The sequence below is a fragment of the Bison bison genome, unplaced genomic scaffold (genome assembly GCF_000754665.1).
Source record: "Bison bison bison isolate TAMUID 2011002044 unplaced genomic scaffold, Bison_UMD1.0 scf7180017864533, whole genome shotgun sequence".
Lineage (NCBI taxonomy): Eukaryota > Metazoa > Chordata > Mammalia > Artiodactyla > Bovidae > Bison > Bison bison.
In genome coordinates this window covers 9,929,048-9,950,784 of record NW_011495082.1, presented here as the reverse complement: position 1 = coordinate 9,950,784, position 21,737 = coordinate 9,929,048, and the positions used below count along the sequence as shown (strand labels likewise).

General features: G+C 39.9%; 1 protein-coding gene across 1 annotated transcript in view; it reads left to right on the top strand.

Moving 5' to 3' along the window:
- The window catches only part of ELL2 (elongation factor, RNA polymerase II, 2), a 72,018-nt gene that overhangs the window by 33,301 nt on the left and 16,980 nt on the right, over positions 1 to 21,737 (top strand). Inside the window, exons 3-5 of the mRNA XM_010832000.1 lie at positions 7,889 to 8,010; positions 12,900 to 13,063; positions 19,684 to 19,943. Coding sequence (XP_010830302.1) covers positions 7,889 to 8,010; positions 12,900 to 13,063; positions 19,684 to 19,943 — 546 coding nt within the window. The remainder of the gene's footprint in view (positions 1 to 7,888; positions 8,011 to 12,899; positions 13,064 to 19,683; positions 19,944 to 21,737) is intronic.

Below are 21,737 nucleotides of genomic sequence, written 5' to 3'. Positions count from 1 at the left end.
TTTCCACTGGCTCTTTTAAGCGATCTATTTCAGATATAGATCTAATTTTTTAGTATTCCTGGCGAAAGTCTTCTTCAGAGTGCATTTAATCTAGTTCTAAGTTTCTTCAGATGGATCCAACAAATATTTATTATGTATCTATTATGTTCCAATATGTGTGAAAGTAAGACCATGGTCCTTGCCGCCCCAAAAAACTCTTGGTCTAATAGGAAGGAAGACATATGAAGAAGTGCTCAACACACAGTACAGTGAGGGCAGCAGGAGAGGCGAGCCCAGGGGGCTGTGGGGCCAAAAAAGGGAACCTGTTTCCCTGGGGAAGGAAAGGCTCCTGAACTGAGGGTAGATAAAGGGTAAGTTAGCACAGGTCAAGACAGAAATGGGTACGTCAAGTACAAGGTGGAGAGTGAGGCCCAGGTCTGTTGGGAAGGAGCTGCAAGTGTCCTTCCAGTTCAGGAGCTTACTTCCACAACAGATCAGTAGAAGGAACCATACAGAAATTATGATGCTTGGGATTGACATGGTCACACTGGCATTTTATGAAACTGATTTTGGCAGCTGAATGATTAGAGGATGGGATCAAGAGAAGACAAAAAGTGGAGGCCAGATCACAAGATGTCCAAGCAGGTGATATTGAGCCCAAACAGAGGAAGGGCACAAGAACATACATTGAGAGAGAATTTGGGGAGTAAAGGCAGTAGGCCTTGCGTCTGGATGCCGAGGGGTGTGCGGTGGTGTGGGGGGAACGAAGAGCCAAAGTTGACTCCCCAGGATGCCAGTAACCTCAGTAAAATAGATGACTAGTAGTTTATTAACTAGGAGACAGATTATGTGACAGGGTGGGCAGATTTAGGAGTAGGATGAGAATTCTTTCCTATAGAAGCATTGATGCTGTGGAATATATTTAAATTTCAGAAGGGAATGGTTAATAAAATGAAAAGCAATTTTAGGATAAGGATTATGAAACTGAACACGAAGTTTTAGTTTTTGCCACCACAGAGGCAATATGGATTAGCCCAGCTATGAAATTTGAACAAACTTATCAGATTCTCTTGGTGGCTCTGTCATTTTTCTTCTAAAATCTATTCTGGCATTTAGCTCAATTTTGCAGTCATTTTTAAATACAGATTTTCTGTTCCCTCACACTCCATAGTCTGTATACTTTTCCCTGGTTCTCTAGTATCTGCTATTTGCATCTTACCCCTGCCACTAACTGACCTTCCCCCCTTTTCCTGGAAATACCCAGCTACCAACCAACTACCCCCAACCACCTGGGCCCTTCTCAATAATTTTTGGCCATGGAGCTACAAAATGAGTCATAACAAAACCCATTTTGAAGCCCCTTTTTAGCTGGTGAAACCAGCATTGGTCAACTGTATTTTCATGTGCTTAGCAGATTTACATTAAGGTACTCATCATCATATCCAAGAATAAATATACAAACATAAATATATACATGTACATATGAGTATATATATGCACATATATGTATATGTGTGTACACACACACACTCTCCCAAACAACTCCATTCTTCCAGGGGAAAATGCCTTGGCATCAACCTTGATATTTCTTTCATTCCTCACAGTATGTCTAGGAATCCTGCCATCTCTACCTACAAATTATATCTTGAATCCCTCTACTTCTCCCCATCTCCTGGTCGAAGTAATCATTATCTCTTCTGAATTTCTGTATATAAGTGCCCAATGGCAGGGATCATTGTAATGTTTTATTCATTAATATGTCACAGAAACCTAGAGTAGTGCCTAACACAGTAGGCTGGCAGTTAATATTTGTGGAATAAATGAACAAATCAGTCAGTGTCATCTTACTGGATAGACCAACATTTAGAAGGCTGGTTTCATATTAAAGAGAAACCTTATTAAGAGAGCCAAAAATTACTCAAGGAAGTTTTTTTTCAGTTTTAGTGATACAGCAACTTGGGTGTATTTGACTGTCAAAAATTAACACTTTACTTTTGTAGATGGTATTGCTTACTTGTAACCAATTGAAATTAATTTTTGATATGTTGTCATCAATGATGTTTTCCCCAAAAACAGCCATAAATTTAAAAGAATATATTAGGGGTGAGAATGTGGTTTCAAAGGAAACTACAGTAGTACTGACTACTGTACCCTTCCAACGTGATTTGTTTAAGTCCTAATACAGGATTTAAGGAACTATATGAAGAATAATAGAAAAGGCTAGTCTACGTTTACTTTAATACTGTACATCTTGCTACAGAGGAAGAATGCAAGGAAATAAATGGACTTACTTTGTCCTGAATTATTCATATTAATTGGTATATGGCCTGAGTTTTTTTAAAAATAACTGCCAACATTTCCGATTGTGCAGATAAATTTAGCATTTTGCACTACTCTCAGTAAAGCCTCTATCATGTGGAAGTTTCAGATGTTTGTAATATGTGTGGGATCCACTCCCCTCCCTGTCATTCCTTGTCAGTGGGAACATTCATCTCTTACTGATTTCTCTAATACCTAAACTTTTTCTACTGCCAGTGAAAGATCCCCTCCCTACTCCCCCACCCCCACCCCAGCATTGGTTTCTACATCTGGACTGATCTGAGAAGCTTTTTTTCTTCCCTAAACCCATAATGTTAGGCCTAAAGTTAAAACTGCAGCTCTAGTTTGAAAAATAGGACTTTGTGGCTTTCAGGTTGAGGTTTCTATTTTCTGTTCTGATTCTAGGTTTATTCTGCCCCTAAACTCTGGAACCTTACCAATACCATGCAAATACATTTCTCTAGCTAAACTGAATTTTCCAGATTATTAGGCAATTACAGAATCATTAAGAGTCAGGAAAGGATTTGAGAACAACAGAGAATTCTAATGTTTAAATGTTTGTAGCATTTTTTGTATCCAAACTAAGATATATAGTTTATATATAGTAAAATAATAGCTATTTTAGTCCAATAATATTAAGAGACAAGCTGACCTCCTAAGATACTATAGGAATGGAGGGAAGTGGGTTCTGAGGCCATAAAAACTGGGAAATTGCTATTCAGAGTGAAAGGACCTAGTTTACAGTAAATGATTTTGTTTAAGCTGGCATTTCCCAAATTTATTTGAGGATAGAACCTTTTTCATATAAGGAAATTTCAACATGCTTTATAATATTGGTGGAAAGAAAGCAGACACTTCAGTTCTCTCTGTGGCTGAGGCTTTATTCACCATTTTTATTTATCTAGCAAATACATATGGAGGGACTGCTTTTTGCTACATACTATTCAAGATGCTGACAATACCTGGAACAAACCAGACAAAAGCCCGTGGCCGTCTAAGGATTAGAAGGCCTAGCCAGGGGAGAAAGACAATAAGCAAAATTAAGTAGTATAGGTACTAAGTACTTTAGACAAACATGGGGCCAGTCAGGAGGTCAGGAGTACAAGGGTTACAATTTTAAATAGAGATGTAACCTTGAGCAAATCACTTAGCTTCTCTCTGCTCCAAATCTGTAGGATGCAGCCACTCAACTAAATCATCTCCAAGGCCCTGCCAGCAGGTCTGCTTTAAGGACCAAGAGTTGTCATAATCAAGCTGTGGTATTGCTGGGTCATGAACATCTCACTGAGCATTTGCAGTTACCTTAGTAGAAAAGGCTGATAAAAATTATAGAATTGCTGCCAAATAAAAGCTTATGTAAACCTAAATAATTTGTAATACCCACAACAGAATAAAGCATTTGTGTTAAATAAATGGGAAAAAACACCTTGTTGGTTCTATTTTTAATCTAGTATGTACCTCAGTCCAGTCCAGTGAAGAAACCTCTGCAGTAAAAGTACCAGTGGCTTTTAAGCAGATGCTAGCATGCCCGTATGAGAAACTTGCAGCAGTACACATACTGCGCTTCTGCCCTTATATCCTTTTGTAAAACAGAGGTCTGTGACTCGATGTTGAAATGACCTTTCAGACGGTATTCCAGTGCCACATGCCTGAACTTGTGTCTCAGAGTAATTAGAAGCTTTGACTTACACATCTTGGTATACAGTGTTTATGTTAATTATAAATGTCTGAAAGTTTCCTGAAACTTTGTCTTCATAGCTTTTTATCAAAGACAGCCTGGCGTTTGGGAGGAGGGTTGTGGATTGTGGTCCTAAGCCTTTTGATTTTCAGCCTCTCATATTTGGAATGAAAATTAAAATCTACTTTTCAACTTACCCAGATCACGGTAGTATATTTTTATATTCATTGTGAATAAGAAACTGTTTGGAATCAGAGTCTTTGATACTTTTAAAATAACATTTCACTCTTAAGGCATTAGCTAAAAATTTCAAGTAGACCATGGGTCCCTAAAGTTCTAAAAGTATTCCCACTGACTTGTAGGAAAAGCTCAATATAATTAAAACTGAGAAGTTCCTATCATACATAGGGATGCTCTTCCAAAATTGTTTCTAAATCAGACCTTGGAATTTCTTTTCCCATGGTGATTAGCCCTGTCTTCAAAAGCCGATCCTAGACCCAACAATAACAGTCATTTTCATCTCCCCCTAGTCATAGTCCATAACCCAAAGCCCAGTTTATAAGAAAATGCTTCATAATCATTCTGGAAGAAAAGACTGACTCCTACTTCACTATCTAAATAAGCTATGGAGTAGGTTCCTGTATATTAGAGGGAGAAGTAATGAGTATCCCCAAGTTCCTCTGGAGTCTAGTCTCTGAAATGGCCCTGGATCAGACAAGGACTCCGATCCCACTTTAGCTGTGGCCCTCAGCAGTCCCACGGGTTCTGGTCCACTCTGAGGCCCCCATAGTTGAGTTCTGACGCGCCCCACTCTGTCGCCTCTCCTGCCTGCTCTAGTTGCCATACACAACCTGCTCTTTCCATTAAGCCTTTGCCCAAGAAGCCAAACTGTTGGGCACATTTACCAGTATAAAATAAGTACTCTTATCATTAAATAAATAAGTACATTTACCAGTATAAAATAAGTACATTTACCAGTATAAAAATAAGTACTCTTTGTACATACATTTCATTCCTAATATATTCAGATATTGATGCACATAAAATTTATATCTGATTTGTACCATCTCCTTCAGGAAATAAGATATACTAAATCTACAGACTGTACAGTGTAGACTTCTGAAATTTTAAAGATAAGAAAATTGCATGGTTGACATCTTGCTCTCAGATATTTTATAAGAAAAGCCTGAGAAGAGCATAGCAAACCACTCCAGTGGGTTCTCCAGATTGCCTGGAGAATCCCATGGACAGAGGAGCCTGGCGGACTACAGTTCATGCGGTCACACAGAGCAGGACATGACTGAACAACTTAACACGCACATACCATCTGCATTGCTCCTGCTCTGAAAACCACCTAGGAAAAGTGATATAGAAACTCAGTTGTGGAAACTCTGTGGCAACTCATCATTCCTTAACCTCCAACTCCACCCCAGCTCCTCAGCTGGAGAAAAATACCATGATATGCACCCAGGATGCCCCTCAGAAACATGATCTGCCCTGACACCTGCCCCTGCTCCTGTGTGCACACTGCTCCCGTACACGCCAGAGGGTGGGGCAGCAGGCAGGAGGGAGCTTTGAGAAGCCCTGCTGTCATTCTCCATTCTCCATACCTCCTTTTTTTTCTTTAATGGGTACTTTGATTTCTTTAAAGATACCATTTTCCCCTCTAATTCTTCATTAATTATCAAAAGTCAATGAAGTCAGAATTCTCTTCTTTACTAGGAGACTAACCTACCTCTGTCTCTGATCCATAACTTCTCAGTGTCAGCCTTACTAACGTGTTAGAGGCTGCGTGATTCGTTGTTGTGGGGCCATCCTGCGTACTGTAACGTGTTGGGCGACATCCCTGGCATCCAAGAGATGCTAGGAGCAACCTGCCACACCCAGTGTCCCCTGGGGGGGGTGAAACTGCCCCTTGACGAAAACTGCTCTCCTGATCCCTGTGGCGGACAAGCTTCCAAACACTTTAATGGGTTCATAGTGCAGGTTGTGTATTTTTTTAACTTTGTTTCTTTTTAACCTGATTCTTTCCTATTCTGTTCAGTGTCATATTTTTTAAATGACTATAGCATTTTTTTTTCTATTTGATATTCTTTTAAAGAATAAGAAAGCTTTCTATGCCCACCATCAGGCCAGACCTTAATGCTTTGAGTGGTGTACACAGCAATTAATTCATGCAAGGTATTTCTGTTATTAAACCCTACAAGTTTACACAAAGACTTTCTGTGTATGTATGTGCTTAAAAATGAAAAAAAAATGTATAGGAAGATAATTTTTCACCTTAAGAAGTATAAATGTTACTTAAGAAGAATCACAGTTAAGATGATAAGAAAGGAAAAGCCATGTTGTGTTTAGTAGATGTCTGAACTTAAGGACTCCAGTAATTAAAAGTTTTCAGTGAAAGAATACTGAACATTTATAGAATTTGAGTACAAACTCTAATCACTCCTCCAAAATAGAAAAAAAGTGTATGATTCTACTTTTTAAAAATGCAGTTTAGAATCTCCCAAAAGGAGCAGTCTTCCATACTCTGATGGGTAAAGTACTTATGCAGTCCCAGACCTGAACCCTGTAAGAAAGAAGACCTCAGGCCTAAACGGAAGCCAGAACCTGGCCTGGAAATCAGTTCACCACTGCTGTGGAAAATCTCCCCAAGCAGGTTCTCCAGATCTGCAGGGAGGGTTGAGGGGGAAGGTGAGTGGAGGTTAAGTGAGTCATGGCTGAGGAAGGGAAGTCATTCAAGCGTTCATACCTTCATTCCCTGTCCACCTGCTACTGTCCTAGACCTTAAGGAGGACATACACCTAGCAGCCAGTTAGCTCTGAGTCTTACTCTTCCCTTGATGGAAAGGGAAGATTTGGGGGAGAAGAAAGAGAATTAGAAAACACTTTCTCCCTCCTCGCTTGTCTATTAAATTGCCTAGAGTACATATTTGGAGGCTAGAGAGCAGGATTTTACATTCTTTCCAATAAAACCCATTCATTATCACCACCTAACACCATGTGGTGGCCCCTGTATACCCAAGGGAAGAAAGGTCTTGGGAGCTGGGAAGAGTGGTACAGTTGAAAGACAGAAATCTCCAGTCCGTGTATTCACAGGTATTTATTAATCCCCCACTATGTGCCAGGAAAACATGCCTGGTACAGGGCCTGAGTAATTGAGAGCAATCCTGTCCCTTTGCTTCTGGGGCCACTCATCTAGGAAAGGAGCCAGGCCTTGAGCCAAGAGCATAGGAGACATCCGCCTGTTCCATAGTGTTGCCTAGGACTCGGCCTTGGGGGCCTGCAGAATCACCTCTGTGGGCTGCTGACCTTGTTCTGTAAAACAGAAGGAGGAGGAGGAGGGAGAAACACCCACGTGTGTTGTGCTGTGAATGTAATTACGGTATTCACCTTATGCTGCTAGTTACTTACTCTTCAAAAGTAGTACTCCAAGAAGTAAGAATTAAAATGAAATGTGTATGTAATAAGACAGGAAAGGATTGGGATATAGACTGTCTCAGAGACCGTCTAAATATCTAGATGCTATTTAGCAGGGGGTCATGAAGCCACAGGCAGAACCTGTGTGTCTCAGAAGAGGAAGAGCTTTTCAGCAAGTTCACTGATAACTCTTCTATGTGAGATGTAAGCAATTTCTACTTTGAAAAGAAGAGGGTTCCTCTTATAGACTAATTACTGAGCTGACATAACTACTGACACTTTAGAGCAGAAAATTGAAATCAGAGTGTGGTAAGTTATAGGCATGCTTGTCAGATTCCTTGAATGATTCAGTAATTTAAACGGTATAAATGTAAGTGCTCAAGAGGGTTTGGGTAAAAAATGAATGTCATTTGAAAAACAGTAAAGTCAGTCATCAGATCATTCTATAGCACATTTATAATTTGAGGTGTTTCTCTCTTTGTCCCCCTTTTAGCTTGTCAAAATCCCTAAAAATGATCCCCTCAACGAAGTGCATACCTTTAACTTCTATTTGTCAAATGTGGGTAAAGACAACCCTCAGGGCAGCTTTGACTGCATCCAGCAAACTTTCTCCAGGTAAGTGTGTTTCAAGGTATGCTGAAGGGTAAGTAATTTTTCTTTGAGGGTTTTTTTTTTCTTAAATTAATAAAGAATAAAACACATAGTAGTCATTCCTTAAATATTTATTGACTTGAATTGCAGACCTCACTTATTTATTTGAGAAATCGTGAGCACATACTATGTGCCAGAAATTATATTTGTCACTGTGGAATGCAATCACAAAAAATTTAAGATTCTTGCCCTCGAGGAATTTTTAAAGTATAGATTTTTTACCTATAGAACATGGTTTATTTTATTTTAATTAAATACAAGTTTCAGGGGTTTTTAAGGTCTTAATCACTGAATATAAGTAAGAGTACTTTATAGTTACAGGAGTCCCCAACCTCCAGGCCACAACCGGGTACCTCTGGTCAGATCAGCCGGCGGCATTAGACTAGAAATAAAATGCGCAGTAAATGTAACGTGCTTGAATCGTCCCAGAGCCATCCCCATCCCAACTCCCAACCCCCACCGCCATCTGTGGGAAAACTGTCTTTCACAGAACTGGTCCCTGGTGCCAAAAAGGTTAGAGACCACTGTGGTAGTAACCTCAAGACTCACACTCATGTATAAAGGAGGAAAATACATGTGTCTTATATATGCCCTTCCTCTTTCCCTGTGCAAGGCATGTTGTAAGATAGATTTTTAGAAATCTTTATTCTGTAGCAGAATGGAAACTAGAAATTAACCCCAGGAGAGCAGTCCCTTCTGATTTTAAGGGGAAAATGGAGGGAGGAAGACAAGAACACACACCCATAGCCCAGGGTGCCTGTGGAACTCTTATCTGCTTAGGTCCTCTGTAAACAATAAGCTGCTTGTTTCACTCTTCTTTGCTGTGGTTGTTTCTGATTAAAGAATGGGCCCCTTGAGTGGATAAAGACAAGGCCTTAGAGCCCCCAGCCCCCCGAGAAACACTAACATTGGCCCAAAGTTCCCCAGGGCTGTCCATCCCTGTATCTCCCCTGTAGGACTTGAAGCCATGAGCGCTTGCTGTGTGGGGGAGAGAGAGAGCTGTATTCCCAGTGAGCTCAGGAGGCAGAGATACAAAAAAGACACCGCACTGAAAGCGCTCTGAGTTTCTCCTCCCATTTAAGGCGACTAAATAAATGTTGCTTTATCTTAACCTGCCGTTTTCCCTGAGTATATGTTAATTTTGCTTTCTAAAAATTGCCTTCCCCCAAACTTACGCTTTTTGGTATAAGTTGCATGTGTACCAGGTTATATAGACTTTTCTACACTGTTTACTGTGGTAGCCACTGGCTACGTGTGGCTATTTACATTTCAGATGACAAAAGTGAAATAAAAGTTAGTCCTTCACTCATACTAACCACATATTACAGGCTAAATAACCACATGGCTAATGGCTCTCGTGGTGGACAGCACATATACAGAACGTTTGAAATTGCAGAAAGGTCTGCGGGGCAGCGCTGCATTAGATTATAGCATCCCCAAGTGAAAGAGCCCTTGGCAACTGTGTGCTTCCACCCTGCCACTTCACAGGTGATTTATGCGTGTTACTTAGCTGTTTAGTTAGTGGTGGACTGAATGAGAACTGAGTTCTAACTCCCACCCCGGCATTCTTTACAGACCACAGGGCACACCAATTTCTAATTGTGCCATCACCTATAATACTTGTCTTCAGCAAATTATTTTTTTCTAGAGAACATTTCAACATCAAATTGAACTCTGTCCAAAATTAGAATTTTACTAAGGAACTTAATTCCCTCTTCAAAACCAGGCCTGTCATCATAGGTAATATGGTTTCTCCCTAACTTCATAAATACCCTGTGTGTTTATTTCTACCTTGCTTGTTTGGAGAAGGATTTAAGGTCATTTTACAAAAGTATCCATGATGGGCCAAACAGAAAAGAAACCATTACAGTGAGAAAATTGTCACAACTCCATTAGTATGATCCAAGTGTGGTAAGAATATACATTGAAATTTGCCCTTATAAAAACAGAAGCACTCAAACTCTCAGTTCACAACCTGGCAAGAATACCTTTGTATAATCTGGTTGCATCTTTTCTATTCAATTTGGTTTTGGTTTTCCGTGGATCTTGTCTCTACTACAGCTGTGCAAGTTCTTCAAGGGCAAGGGTTCTCTTACACCCATTTTCCAGTCTTGAAAGGGTTGGCTGACTCCACAAATAGATGTTCCAAGAATACATATTAACTAGTCTCTTTCTTATCTTTCGTTTAAAATCTCCTTGGGCCTCACTTTTCTTATACGTAAGATGCAAGAACTCTCACAGTCAAAAATTACCTTTTAAAAATTTCTTAACTCTGCCCATTCAGAGTCCTAGTGAAAATATATAATACAGCTCTATAAGTAACGCATATTCAAGTGTAGAAAACAGCTAGAGAAAGACTATAGGAACATCTATACACATGTGACACAGTATTTCAACTTTTAAGGCAACTGAGTTCAAAAGGGATGAGTAGAGAATGTGGGGAATGTCTTCTCGCCCACAGTGTTGACAGCCTATTCTGGTTTCATGTAAACATCTGTTTCTTGACCTTGGATGGTGTAAACTGTCGTTTCATCATGACTGGCAATAGGTTGAGCTTATTCTCACTATGGAAATTAGTTAGTGATTAATAAGGGGAGATGCTGAAATTCAAGCTTCCTGCCACCAGCATGTCATACTGCAGTCTTTTCTTCCTTCCCCTTCTCCCCACTTCCTTCCCCTCCTTTCACTGATTTTTCAGCTCAAGTCGGCCTCATTAAAAAAGAAAATAAAAACAAAAACCCACCTTCCTTGCACTCATCTCTGGGCCCAAAGTCTAGTTCAGTCCCCACCATTCCACTGGATTATGCTCCCCAAAGCTAGCCTTTACCTCCTTGCCCATAAACCCAGCGGCTGCTTACTGACTATTCTGGACTTGTCGCCTGCATTTCACCCTGTGGACCACCCTGATTCTTGAAGCATTTTATTCCCATGACTTGACACACTGTTCTTCTGATGCCCCTCCACCTCTCTGGCTGTACTTTTGCAGCCTCTTGTAGTCTTATTTTCATCTTCCTATTGATTATTTTAAATATTAGCGTTATTCACAGTCCATTCCCTCCTGAGACTGCTCCTTCTTCAAAGTCACCATGTCCAGCACTGAACTCATTTTCTTTCTACTGGCCGTAGTATTCCAGTAACCCCCAGTAGCCTGGGCACACTCTTGAACACCCCCACTCCACCCCACCCCCCATGGCTAATCACTGACCAAATCCTGTCAATGCTGCCTCCTCCCGGTCTCTGAAATCTATTTACTGTTCTGCATTCACACTGCTCTTACTCTGGCTCAAGCCATCACTTCTTGTCTGTAATCCTTCAGTAGCCTCCTGACTGGTCTCCAGCTTTCACAAGAGTGCCCCCTTCCTTTCAATCTGTTCCTCATCCTGATCAACTTTTCTACAGTATAAATGAGATGTTTTCTCTCTCTTATTTTCAGTCTCTGTTCTTGGGATAAAGTCCAAAATCCATACTGTGACCTCCAAAGCCCTGTGTCATGTACTTCTTGCACCTTGTTCAGTCTCGTCTCATTAATTATCCTTGCCACCTCTCTTTGGTCAAACTGAAAAGCTGCTCCTAGCTCCCCCTAGGAGAAGTGGCACACGTTGGTTATCCCGCTAGAACGCTTCTGTCCTCCACCTCTCTCTAGTCACCCCTCTAGATCACCTTGGGCACCACTTCCTCTAGAAGCCTTTGCCTTGTGCACTAGTCCATGTGAAGTACCTTCCTGCGGGTCCCTGCCCCCTGTCATTTGTCACTCTGCATCATAATTTCCAGTGTGTTCATCTTTGTCACTCATTAGAGAGCTCCTCGAAGGAGGGACCACTTCTGTCAGTCTTTGTCACAGCCTGTGCACCTCACACTGCCTAGCCTGCAGTCTCTGCCCAATAAATATTCATGAGATGAATGAACTGACTTTTTAAAAATAGAATTTATACAGTTGTTAGCAATTTACAAAAATTTTGTCAACCCTTACTTCGTACAATCATAACAAAGCTACTTCCAGTTAAGTTTAGAAATAGAATATCAGGGCTATAGTGACATTTTCATTACTTCTATTTCTAGTCTAAGGCAATAGTAATTTCTTCGTAAAATGCTAGCATAACTGTTACCATGATCCCCTAATACAGCATGATACTTTGAATACAGAACTGTCTTCCTGGCCAGCATTAGTATTTGTGATTGTTTAACCAAAAGGTTTCTTTTTTTTAAATATTTCTGCAAAAATCTCTTGTCTAGTGTTTTTTTCATATATGCTATATCAACAGATTATCTTATAGACATTTAACAATGTAAAAAAAATGTAAATATAAAGTTACAAATGTTTAGGGTATTTTGATAAATAGTAACAAACTATGATATTTGGCAGTATTTTTGCCTCAAAATTAATCTAATCTTATTAAAAATAAAAGGAATTATTATGGTGGATCTGTTTCAGCTAGTCAGTGCTAAAGCATACACATTATGGTTCCATTAAAAGTAAGCTTTTAACATTTCTCACATCAGTAGGAGATAATTCTTTTAAAAATGAAAGTAGAACTTCAGTGCCCATCAGGACCCTGGTCTTCACTCCAAATACTGTTTTGTTTCATTTTTTTCCCCGAAATTTCATAGATTTAGTCTCTGAGAGTTCATTTCACCCATTCTATCCAGAGGGGGGGAAAAATACGTGATAGGAAATGAAGAAAAGAAACTTAAAAGTTTTAAAATAAGCTTTACATTTTAAAATGATTAATATTAGTTATTTTGAATTTTAAAGTTATTATTAAAGCTGCTGATTGTAGAATTATACAATTCCTGCTTGCCTTTATTGTGCAAAATGTGGGACATCTCTAACAAGCCACCATCTTACCTGACAGCTCTGGAGCCTCCCAGCTCAATTGCCTGGGATTTATACAAGATAAAATTACAGTGTGTGCAACAAATGACTCGTATCAGATGACACGAGAAAGAATGACCCAGGCAGAGGAGGAATCCCGCAACCGAAGCACAAAAGTTATCAAACCTGGTGGACCATATGTAGGTTGGTATAGATATATTTCTCCTTCTTGCTGATTGATTGGAATAATTCAAGATCACTATAGGTAAATATTGGTAATATTAACTTAATGAAAACACAGAAATTAGTACTGAGAATATTTTTAAAAACATGGTCAAAAGTCATTTGTCCTCTTCATACTGCTGATGGAATAGATGGAAATTTTACTTCTTTTATAAATCCCAAATCTTCTATTGGCTATTTATTATTACTTTACAGTATTGGGGATCTGGTCAAGTTACTTTATTATGTAAGACTGTGATAGTGGTACTGCTGTGTTTGTCACTGGATGATGTAATTTCAGTGGTGGACAGTATGGTTCTTATTTTGCACTTGTGTGGAGTTATTTTTTTATAGTAAATTCTATTAGTAGAACTTTCCAGTTTTCTATTAGAGTCAAAGGATCTTTGCACAAGGAATTTTTATTACAAAAGTATAAAATGTGTTTATAGCCAAGCATTAGTTAGTATAATGATTCTATTGTGATATCATCTCAATTATGAATCCTCATCTCTTCATTAATTAAGAGACTGCCCCACTCCCTTCATTTTTATCAGCTCACTCAAGTATCCCTCAGATCAAAGGGAAGACCAGACCAGCCAGAAGAGTCTCTCCTTTATGAGCCTATTAACAGTAGTAATAGAATTACCCAGAGTGAGGATAAGCTCTACGAGGCCATGGCTAGTTTAATAACACAAGTCACTGGATAGTAAATGATGAAAGGATATTAGTTTGAAAACATAAATGCTCACAAAAAGTCTCTTGAATAACCAAATCCTTAATCAACATCTTTCTACGGTTTTGTATGATTTTACTTCTCTATTTGCCCATTGCTGCACGAGTTACAATGCATTCAGCTTTGAGAAGCTCCACTAGTATCCTTAGTAAGTATTTCTTTGGAACAGAGCCAGTGCTCCTGGGACTTGGTGCTTAGCTTAGATACATTTAGTTTGGTTTAACAACAATTCATGGCTTCCCCAGGTATCTGTACCCATGGGGCCCAGTTCCTTGCCCAGTAAGTTACAAGCAATGAGATTTTTCATCTTCTCTTTCCTACCTGATAAGGTAACAACTTCCAACCTCCTCTCTTTCTTCTTACAAGTAACCTAATTAACTTTAGTAAGCTAAATCTCAAATTGTTTCTAAAATGTACAAGATCTGCACTTAAATTTAAGTGCAAGGTATGAATTTACTGTCCCTATTGCTTTGAGAGTGTTTTTTACTCTAACACTACCAATTTATAAAACATGAGGTAAACTGGTATGTTTGACAAAGGAATAGAAGACTCAAGCCATCAAAATGGTTATTTTTTCTTCCCAGTATAACCAGTAGAAAACCTCCACCTTGATTTACTTTTGAAAATTGGCAGTGATCACTGTACTTTTCCAGGGAAAGATCTTGGGTGTACCCTGTGTCCGTGTGTTTTTGTTTGTTTTGTAGGGTTGGTACAGTTCATTCACAGCTTACACAACAGACTTTTCAACACCCCGAGTCACACAGACCTAGTTGCCCTAATGGTGTGGGACTTTTGAAACTTGCAGGGTTTCTTATTGGCACTTCCAATAATTTATATACATTTTTTAGAGTGACCACATAGCATTTGAGGTTATCTAAACTTCTGAACCAGATTACATCTCTGTCCTGTGGAGACGAGGACACATACGTTCCCCCCGGTGGCGATCTCTGCCAACCCAGTGCTCTGTTAGCCTTCTCCTCAGAGCCCTGGGCTACACCATCACAGCACAGTGTTCTCTGGTCTTCAGTCTTGTCATTAACCTCCTCAGCCCTTTATTCTCTAAGTCAAATAACCCCAGCTCCTTTTAACTTTTCTTAATATGGCCCGCATCCCAACCCTTTAATTATTCTTATTGCTCTCCTCTGGACTGCCTCCAGTTCTTCACCTCAGAACTCAAAACTGCACACGCTACCCTTAAGAAAAGAAAAAAAAGGGACTGACCAGTTCTGTGTACAGTAGAGCAAAAGACTCCAGCTTGGCTCTACTGTATTTGTTTTTTATTTTTTTACTCCTCTGTATTATGGCATGTTTTCATCTTTTTCTTTTAATTCTGTCAGGACCAGGCCCTTACCATGTGTCTTTCCTTCCAGGCAGCTCAGTTTGTATCCTCCTGCTTTTTCCAGTATCTCAAAACTGACTCACTCCGCTCTGTAAAATGCTTGTCTGTCACCCTTCAGTACTAACATTACTCAGCACTTAACGGGCGCTTCTAATGCACAAGGGACTGGTTAGCACTGTCCACGTAGTCAGTCATCTAAGCTCACAGTCACCCTCGGAGGTGGGTAATCATTGCCTCTCCATTTCACCATGAAGCTGTTGGTATCAGCAAATAGGAAAACCAGGAGCTTGGCCTCATTAACAAGTTGTGGCTTTTTTCATAAGACAATAGGAGGTACCTCTTTAGTTCATAATTGAATTTATCTTATGAGATGATAACAGAAGTTGACCTCTGGCAGCTTAGAAGCCCCTGTAGAACAAGGTTTCTTTTAATAGTGTCAGCTGGGTAGAAGACAAATAGAAATAACGCTGGCGTCACTGTGGGTTGTGATGGCATCGTGCCAGGCCTCTGACAGTTGAATTAGGGCACAAGCCCAGCTTCAGGGAAGGAAGGCTGAGCTCCTAGGGCTCAGCTAGCCTAGGCAACCAGGAACATGAGCTTCTATGACCCTCCAGTGGGCTGCAGAGAAAAAAGCAAAGCCTGTTTGCCTGGAAAGGAACAGAAGCGTTAACCTAGAAAATATGGTTATCCTTTTGTCAGTACTATGTCCAGTTGTAGTCATGCCATTTGTATCATTGATGAGCACTGTTGTTTTGTTACGATCCTTCCCCTTTGTTTAAAACGAAACACTTATCACCTCTAGTTTACCAGGATCTTATGTCTGCTCACTGACTCCTATCTAAATTCTGGAAATGTATTGAATCATAAATTTGTAAGTATGCTAGTTATTTAGGTATATTAAATAACCCAACCAATGTAATTTCTAAGATCCTTTTTCGAGTCTTTTCAACTTCTGCTCCCATCCTCCTTGTTTTTGATGTTAGTACCTATTTGAGTGACTTTGGACAAAATCATTTAACATGGAGACCTTAATTTTCTCAAATACTAAATAAAGGGTTTTGAACTTAGGTTAGCATCTAAGGTCCTTTGTCGTTCCAGCATTCTGTGACTGAGGTTTACATATGTTTTAATAGTAAACCTTTTGAAGAAGTGATCCCAAATGCTAAGTAGTGGAAATGGTTTCCCCTGCAGTAGATCATGTATTTAACCATGACAGTGTCACACCACTGTCAAGGTCCTGCCAGTGTTTTTATTAAAGCCTCAGGTTGGTGTTGCCAGGGTTTCTGGTTAGGTTCCACAGAAAAGAAAAACAACTACAGAAGACAGCTGCTGTCCCTGCTCTCCTTCGGAGGGCCTGCTTTAACACCTTCCTTTCAGATTGTTTACTCAGAGTCATTAAAGGGATAAGTCCTATCACCAGCGTATTAAATGGAGAAGCTGGAAGTGGACTCCTTGTTAGGAAACAAAACAGTTCAGATTTAGTCCCAGATTACCCAACTCTGTCGGACCTGCTGCTGCTGTTTATATAAGGAGCCCAGGGAATTGATTAGCAGTTGGGTCTGGGAAGAGAATTAGGTTCTCCCATGGGCTTTATTAAAAGGACTTTTCTGAGGCAAATGTAAGAAAATAAAAATAAAGCCTTTCTTCTGCCCACTTTGAACCTGACATTTTCCTGCTCTATTTTATTTATTTTTTTTTCTTTTTTAACTTTAGCATCTCAATTCTCTAATTGCATACATACAATACCGATGTTTTCTTCGTCTGTAGCCTGTCTTCCCTTAAATCAGAGGACTCCTTCCTGGTTAAATTGGCACAAACTGATGGGGAGGTGGGGAGCCAGTGACTTTTGTGTAAAACCCTGTGGCCCAGTGTGGCTCCATTCTTCTTTAATCATTTGAAAGAAATAGGTTACCCTGTGACTGGCTATTTAAAATGAGGTAAAGGTGAAGTGAGTGTTCTGCAGGTAGGAGACTCATGGACTGATGATAGTCTAGCATTCCATCCCAGCTGAGACTCCAAGGCAGTCGTATCCCTAACCAGATCCTAATTTCTTGCCAGACATCATACTTAGACCCCTCTTAAGGTCACAGTGAGCCTGCCTTATTTGGCTGCCCTCTGTCCACGTCAGGGAGGGTGGGGTAAACTCAGGAGACCTTGGGGGCTCTCCTGAGACCGGGGACCAGAGGTTGGTCAGACCTACAGAAGAGGTCGGGCAGCCTGCGACACAGTGATAGTCCTGTTTTTGTTTTCATTTCTATTTACCTTCCTTGCTAGCCTGAATTCATTCTAAATCACCAGTCATGGTAGTATGAGTTAGCTAAAAACCATCCTTCACCCCTCCCCCTCCCCAGAGAGTGTGGGAAAGGGATCCACAGTCAGCTTGGTTTGGGGAAGTGGAAGTTAAGCAGGTTTCAAGGGGGAGGGGAGTGTGGAATTTATATCATTTCCTAAACTTGCCTGACCTTTATTCTTTCTTTCCACAAATTCCTATTAAAATTTCAAGGAATAGTGCTATTTGCTAACACTGTTGGAACTGAGAAGTGGTGGGTTGGAAGGTTTGTAGTTGCCATATTAGAAATTTCAACGTGTCTTCAAACTCGGGCAGCCTGGTAATGTGGGAAAACACAGGACAGGCCACCTTGATTCTGCTTCTCTGCCATCTGCTTGTTCTCTTGCTGTCATTCTCTTTGATACTCTGCTGGTCAGTTCATTTTGTGAGCCATCAAAATCTGATTGACAAAGCAGCCAGAGCTTCGTCTACAGGAAGCTGGCAGCCCAACATGAATCAAGAACAGACATTGGGCATTTGTTCGTAAAACCTTTCCAATAAAAGAAGTACAAGTAGGAAACCTTGGGTATTAATCACAGAAACTTGCAAATACTAAATGAGCACTTTACTCTTTGAGCTTATCACATTGAAACTCTACTTTTCTCATCTGTGAAATGGGACCAAGGCCTACCTCATCAAGTTAACTGTGAGACTATATTATATGTGTAAAGTTCTTAGCACAATGCCCCACTCTCATCCCGTAATTGGTGCAAGATAAATATTAGTTCCCTGCACATCTGACACTGATCTAACTATCTCTGAAGAAAAATACAGAAACCAGATCTAAATCCACCTCCAAAACTAATTGTACCTTAATTTAATAGCTTCTCTTATCCCTGGGCAGTGACCCTTTAATGTTGGTTCCTTTGTTGGTCAGTATTTTGATCTGATATTTACAATTGGTGATGTCCAGATTGTAAAGAAATGTAAGAGCCAGTGAGATCATTCTTTTTCCTTTAGGTAGGATTACAGCAAATAAACAGCCCCTCTGGCCAGGCCGTGAAGACCCAGCATGGACAGGACTGCTCTTCAGTACAGTTCCTGCCCCACGCAGCTCTCACCCACGGTCACAGCACAGGAGAGACTGCTCTTGCTTCTCCATTGTTTCTAGTTGCTAGTATTATCCCTAGTGCAGTGGCTCCACGTTGGCTGTCATTACCAGTTCTTCCTTCTCTTTAACCCAAGGGCATAGAGTTGGAGGCTTTTGTAATGAACTCAGATTTCACCTCAGAAATCATAAAGTGAGGGTCAGTCCAGTTTCATTCTCATTTCTGTTTCTTCTGCAAGGAATGGTCACCAGGTGTTATCAGTGACCAGCCATGTCCTGATGGCTTCACCCACATGTAGAATCCACATAGCCCACAGTATTTTCTAGAAGCAGCCGCTTGCCAAACACTTGTCACTGTCAAGTTTAAGCAAACAGTGAGTTGATTATGTGCATGGCACTGGCCTGTGCAGAACTGGGGTGAGGGCCTCCTCTTACCGCTCCACTCCTCTAACTCACCTGGGTAGTCTCAGCACCACAGAGAAGGGATCTGATTGTCTGGCCTGCTGAGACTGTGTTGTTGGTTGGTTGGTTTTGTTTGTTTTTTGACTCAGAGTTTGTTGTGCTCTGTTGAAAAGCAGTATCGCTTGTGAATACCCTGGTGAAGGTTGACCCCAAATTATGACTGCCTCTTCTCTTCATGGCTTCTGAATCTGAAATTAAGCTAATGACTGAGCTCAGCTGAGAGTACGTTGTTAGTGAGACAAACAGATATTTTCCACATTCAGCATGTTCGTTGTATTCATGTCTGAAAGAAACGACATACAACATGTAGGTTTAAGTTCTGTAAGTAGCACAGGTGAATATGGAAATTATTTCCACCTAACATCAAATGCCTACAGCCTTAAAATGTCCAGTGTGTTGCTATGGTGTGTGTCACTAGTTATTATCCATGTGTAGCTAAGTGGCCAAAATGCTTCTATAAGTTTTATTTTTTCCAATAAATGATTCTATCAGAAAATTCCAAATCTATATTTTAGGCCATTTATTCAGAATGCTTTCAGTTTGCATATCTTTCTATAAAACAAAAGCTGAAATATGAGGTCTTTATTCCTTTCAGAAATGAAAAGATGCCTAAATCAGTCATGGAAGTTGAGATGCTCATGATGTTACTGCCTGCAAGTGTGTTAACAATGTCATTTCTGCTGGACTTTAGGGAAAAGAGTGCAAATTCGGAAAGCTCCTCAAGCTGTTTCAGATGCAGTGCCTGAAAGGAAAAGGTCAACCCCCATGAACCCTGCAAATACAATTCGCAAGACACACAGCAGCAACAGTGTCTCTCAGCGGCCGTATCGGGACAGGGTGATTCACTTGCTGGCACTGAAGGCCTATAAGAAACCTGAGCTGCTGGCCCGACTGCAGAAAGACGGTGTCAATCAGAAAGACAAGAACTCCCTTGGAGCAGTTCTGCAGCAGGTGAGGAGAGCTGGAGAGAGTTCCGTCTGCCCACCGTCTTGTTGGGGAGTTCATTTAAGAAGGCTTGTTATTATTATCGAGTTAGAGAAATTTCAGGATCGTTTTGATCAATGGTATATGAACATTAGCTTAAATTCATCTTGGTTTAAACATTTAATGAAAAACTAACTGAACAGTTACACTAGGTTTTATAAGTTAGAGGCTTCTGAACGATCGGAAAAAAGTTTCAAGTCCTTATCTTCATTTGGATTAAACAAATTTTGCTTGAAAGTCCATTAAAAAAAAAAATAAGTTTTTGCTGTCTGCTCTTAGTACTGAATGTACTAAACTGTTGCCATACTTTTTCCTGGTTTATGTAGGTGAAGTTATACAGTGTATTTTATTGGTCTTTGGTTGGTATAAACTAGAATATTTTTACTTACTAAATAATTGTGAATGTCTTACCCTGCATGCTCTTTCTGTCTGTAATACTCGGCCTTTTTCTACCATTGGATATGCTGACATCAGTCACCTGTCTTCATTAAAGGATATGAATGTGTTAAGTATTAGCTCTGATCAGTTACCATAAAATAACAAGCTTATGTATAAATGTAGGTCATTACTTTTGTTAAAGTCAACAGTTCTTCAGGCTCTAACTTCCTGTATTTTTCAAAATGATTTTGGGTCATAAATGTTGGTTAGCATTCAAATCCACTATAAATCACAGTCTGCTTTCTTTTTTTCTAAAGCAGTAACATTTTCAAAGTTCTTAAATTTCATCTTTAAAAAATAAAATACACCTTCAGGTTTCCATCTATTATTCAAGGAATAACATTTTTTAAGTCTATTTTTTATCTGTTTTCTCTTGTATTCATATCATGATACTAAATGTCATGAAAGAGTAAAATCATAATCTTCAGTTCTGGGTTAACCAGTCCCCAAGATATCTTGAGCAATCTCAACAATCTTATTAAGTCATTTGAGTACTTTTTGAAAACACTTAATTTAAATCCATCTGTCACATAGCAGTTTTAAGAGCTCAAGAGACAGGATGAAAGAATGAATGAGGATAAAGGTATAGTTATGTGTGTTCAGTTTTTTGTTTAGAGAAGGAGGGAGGTTCAGGTTATAAGTCACCAAATAATTTGTGGCTGAACTTTCAGAAAGGTTGTAAATTACCTCCTAGGTTAGAGGATGAGCGAACAAAATGATGGCAGAGGCAGTTCACAGAGAGGCTGCTACTGATGTGCGTCAGTGGTCATGTGATCGTGTATGTGTATATAATTTTTCAATGTAGGTGTACTTACTTCCTGAGCAAGTGAGACATGAGTGCCGTTACTGCTGACTATCTGATAGAATCTTGAGCATAGTCTAGATCCGCAGCATAGTCCTAGCTGCAGATTAGAATCCCTTAGGGAGCTTTTTCAAAAATGCCAGTTCTTGGACTTTGCCCCAGAACAACAAAATGGAGCAACTGAATGGATCCTGAGCCACTGACTGAGATAGGGAGTGAAGGAAAAGGAACGCCTGTGTGCAGGGGGGTCAGGAGTCCTGTCTACACGCCCTCTCTTTGGAAGATGTCTGTTAGACATACCCAAATGGAGACGGATATTCAGTAGGTAGTTACATGTAAGGGTCTGGGCCAGAGGGCAACTGAAGCTGGAGTTATAAATTAGGAGCTAGCAGAATGTAGATTGTAAAATCATTGTATTTATTTCACTTTGAGAAATCTGGTTGTATCTCATTTTAATTTATTTTTAAATTTTAAGAGAAGCCTATTGTTTTCTACTGTATATCAACATTGTTAATATTCAG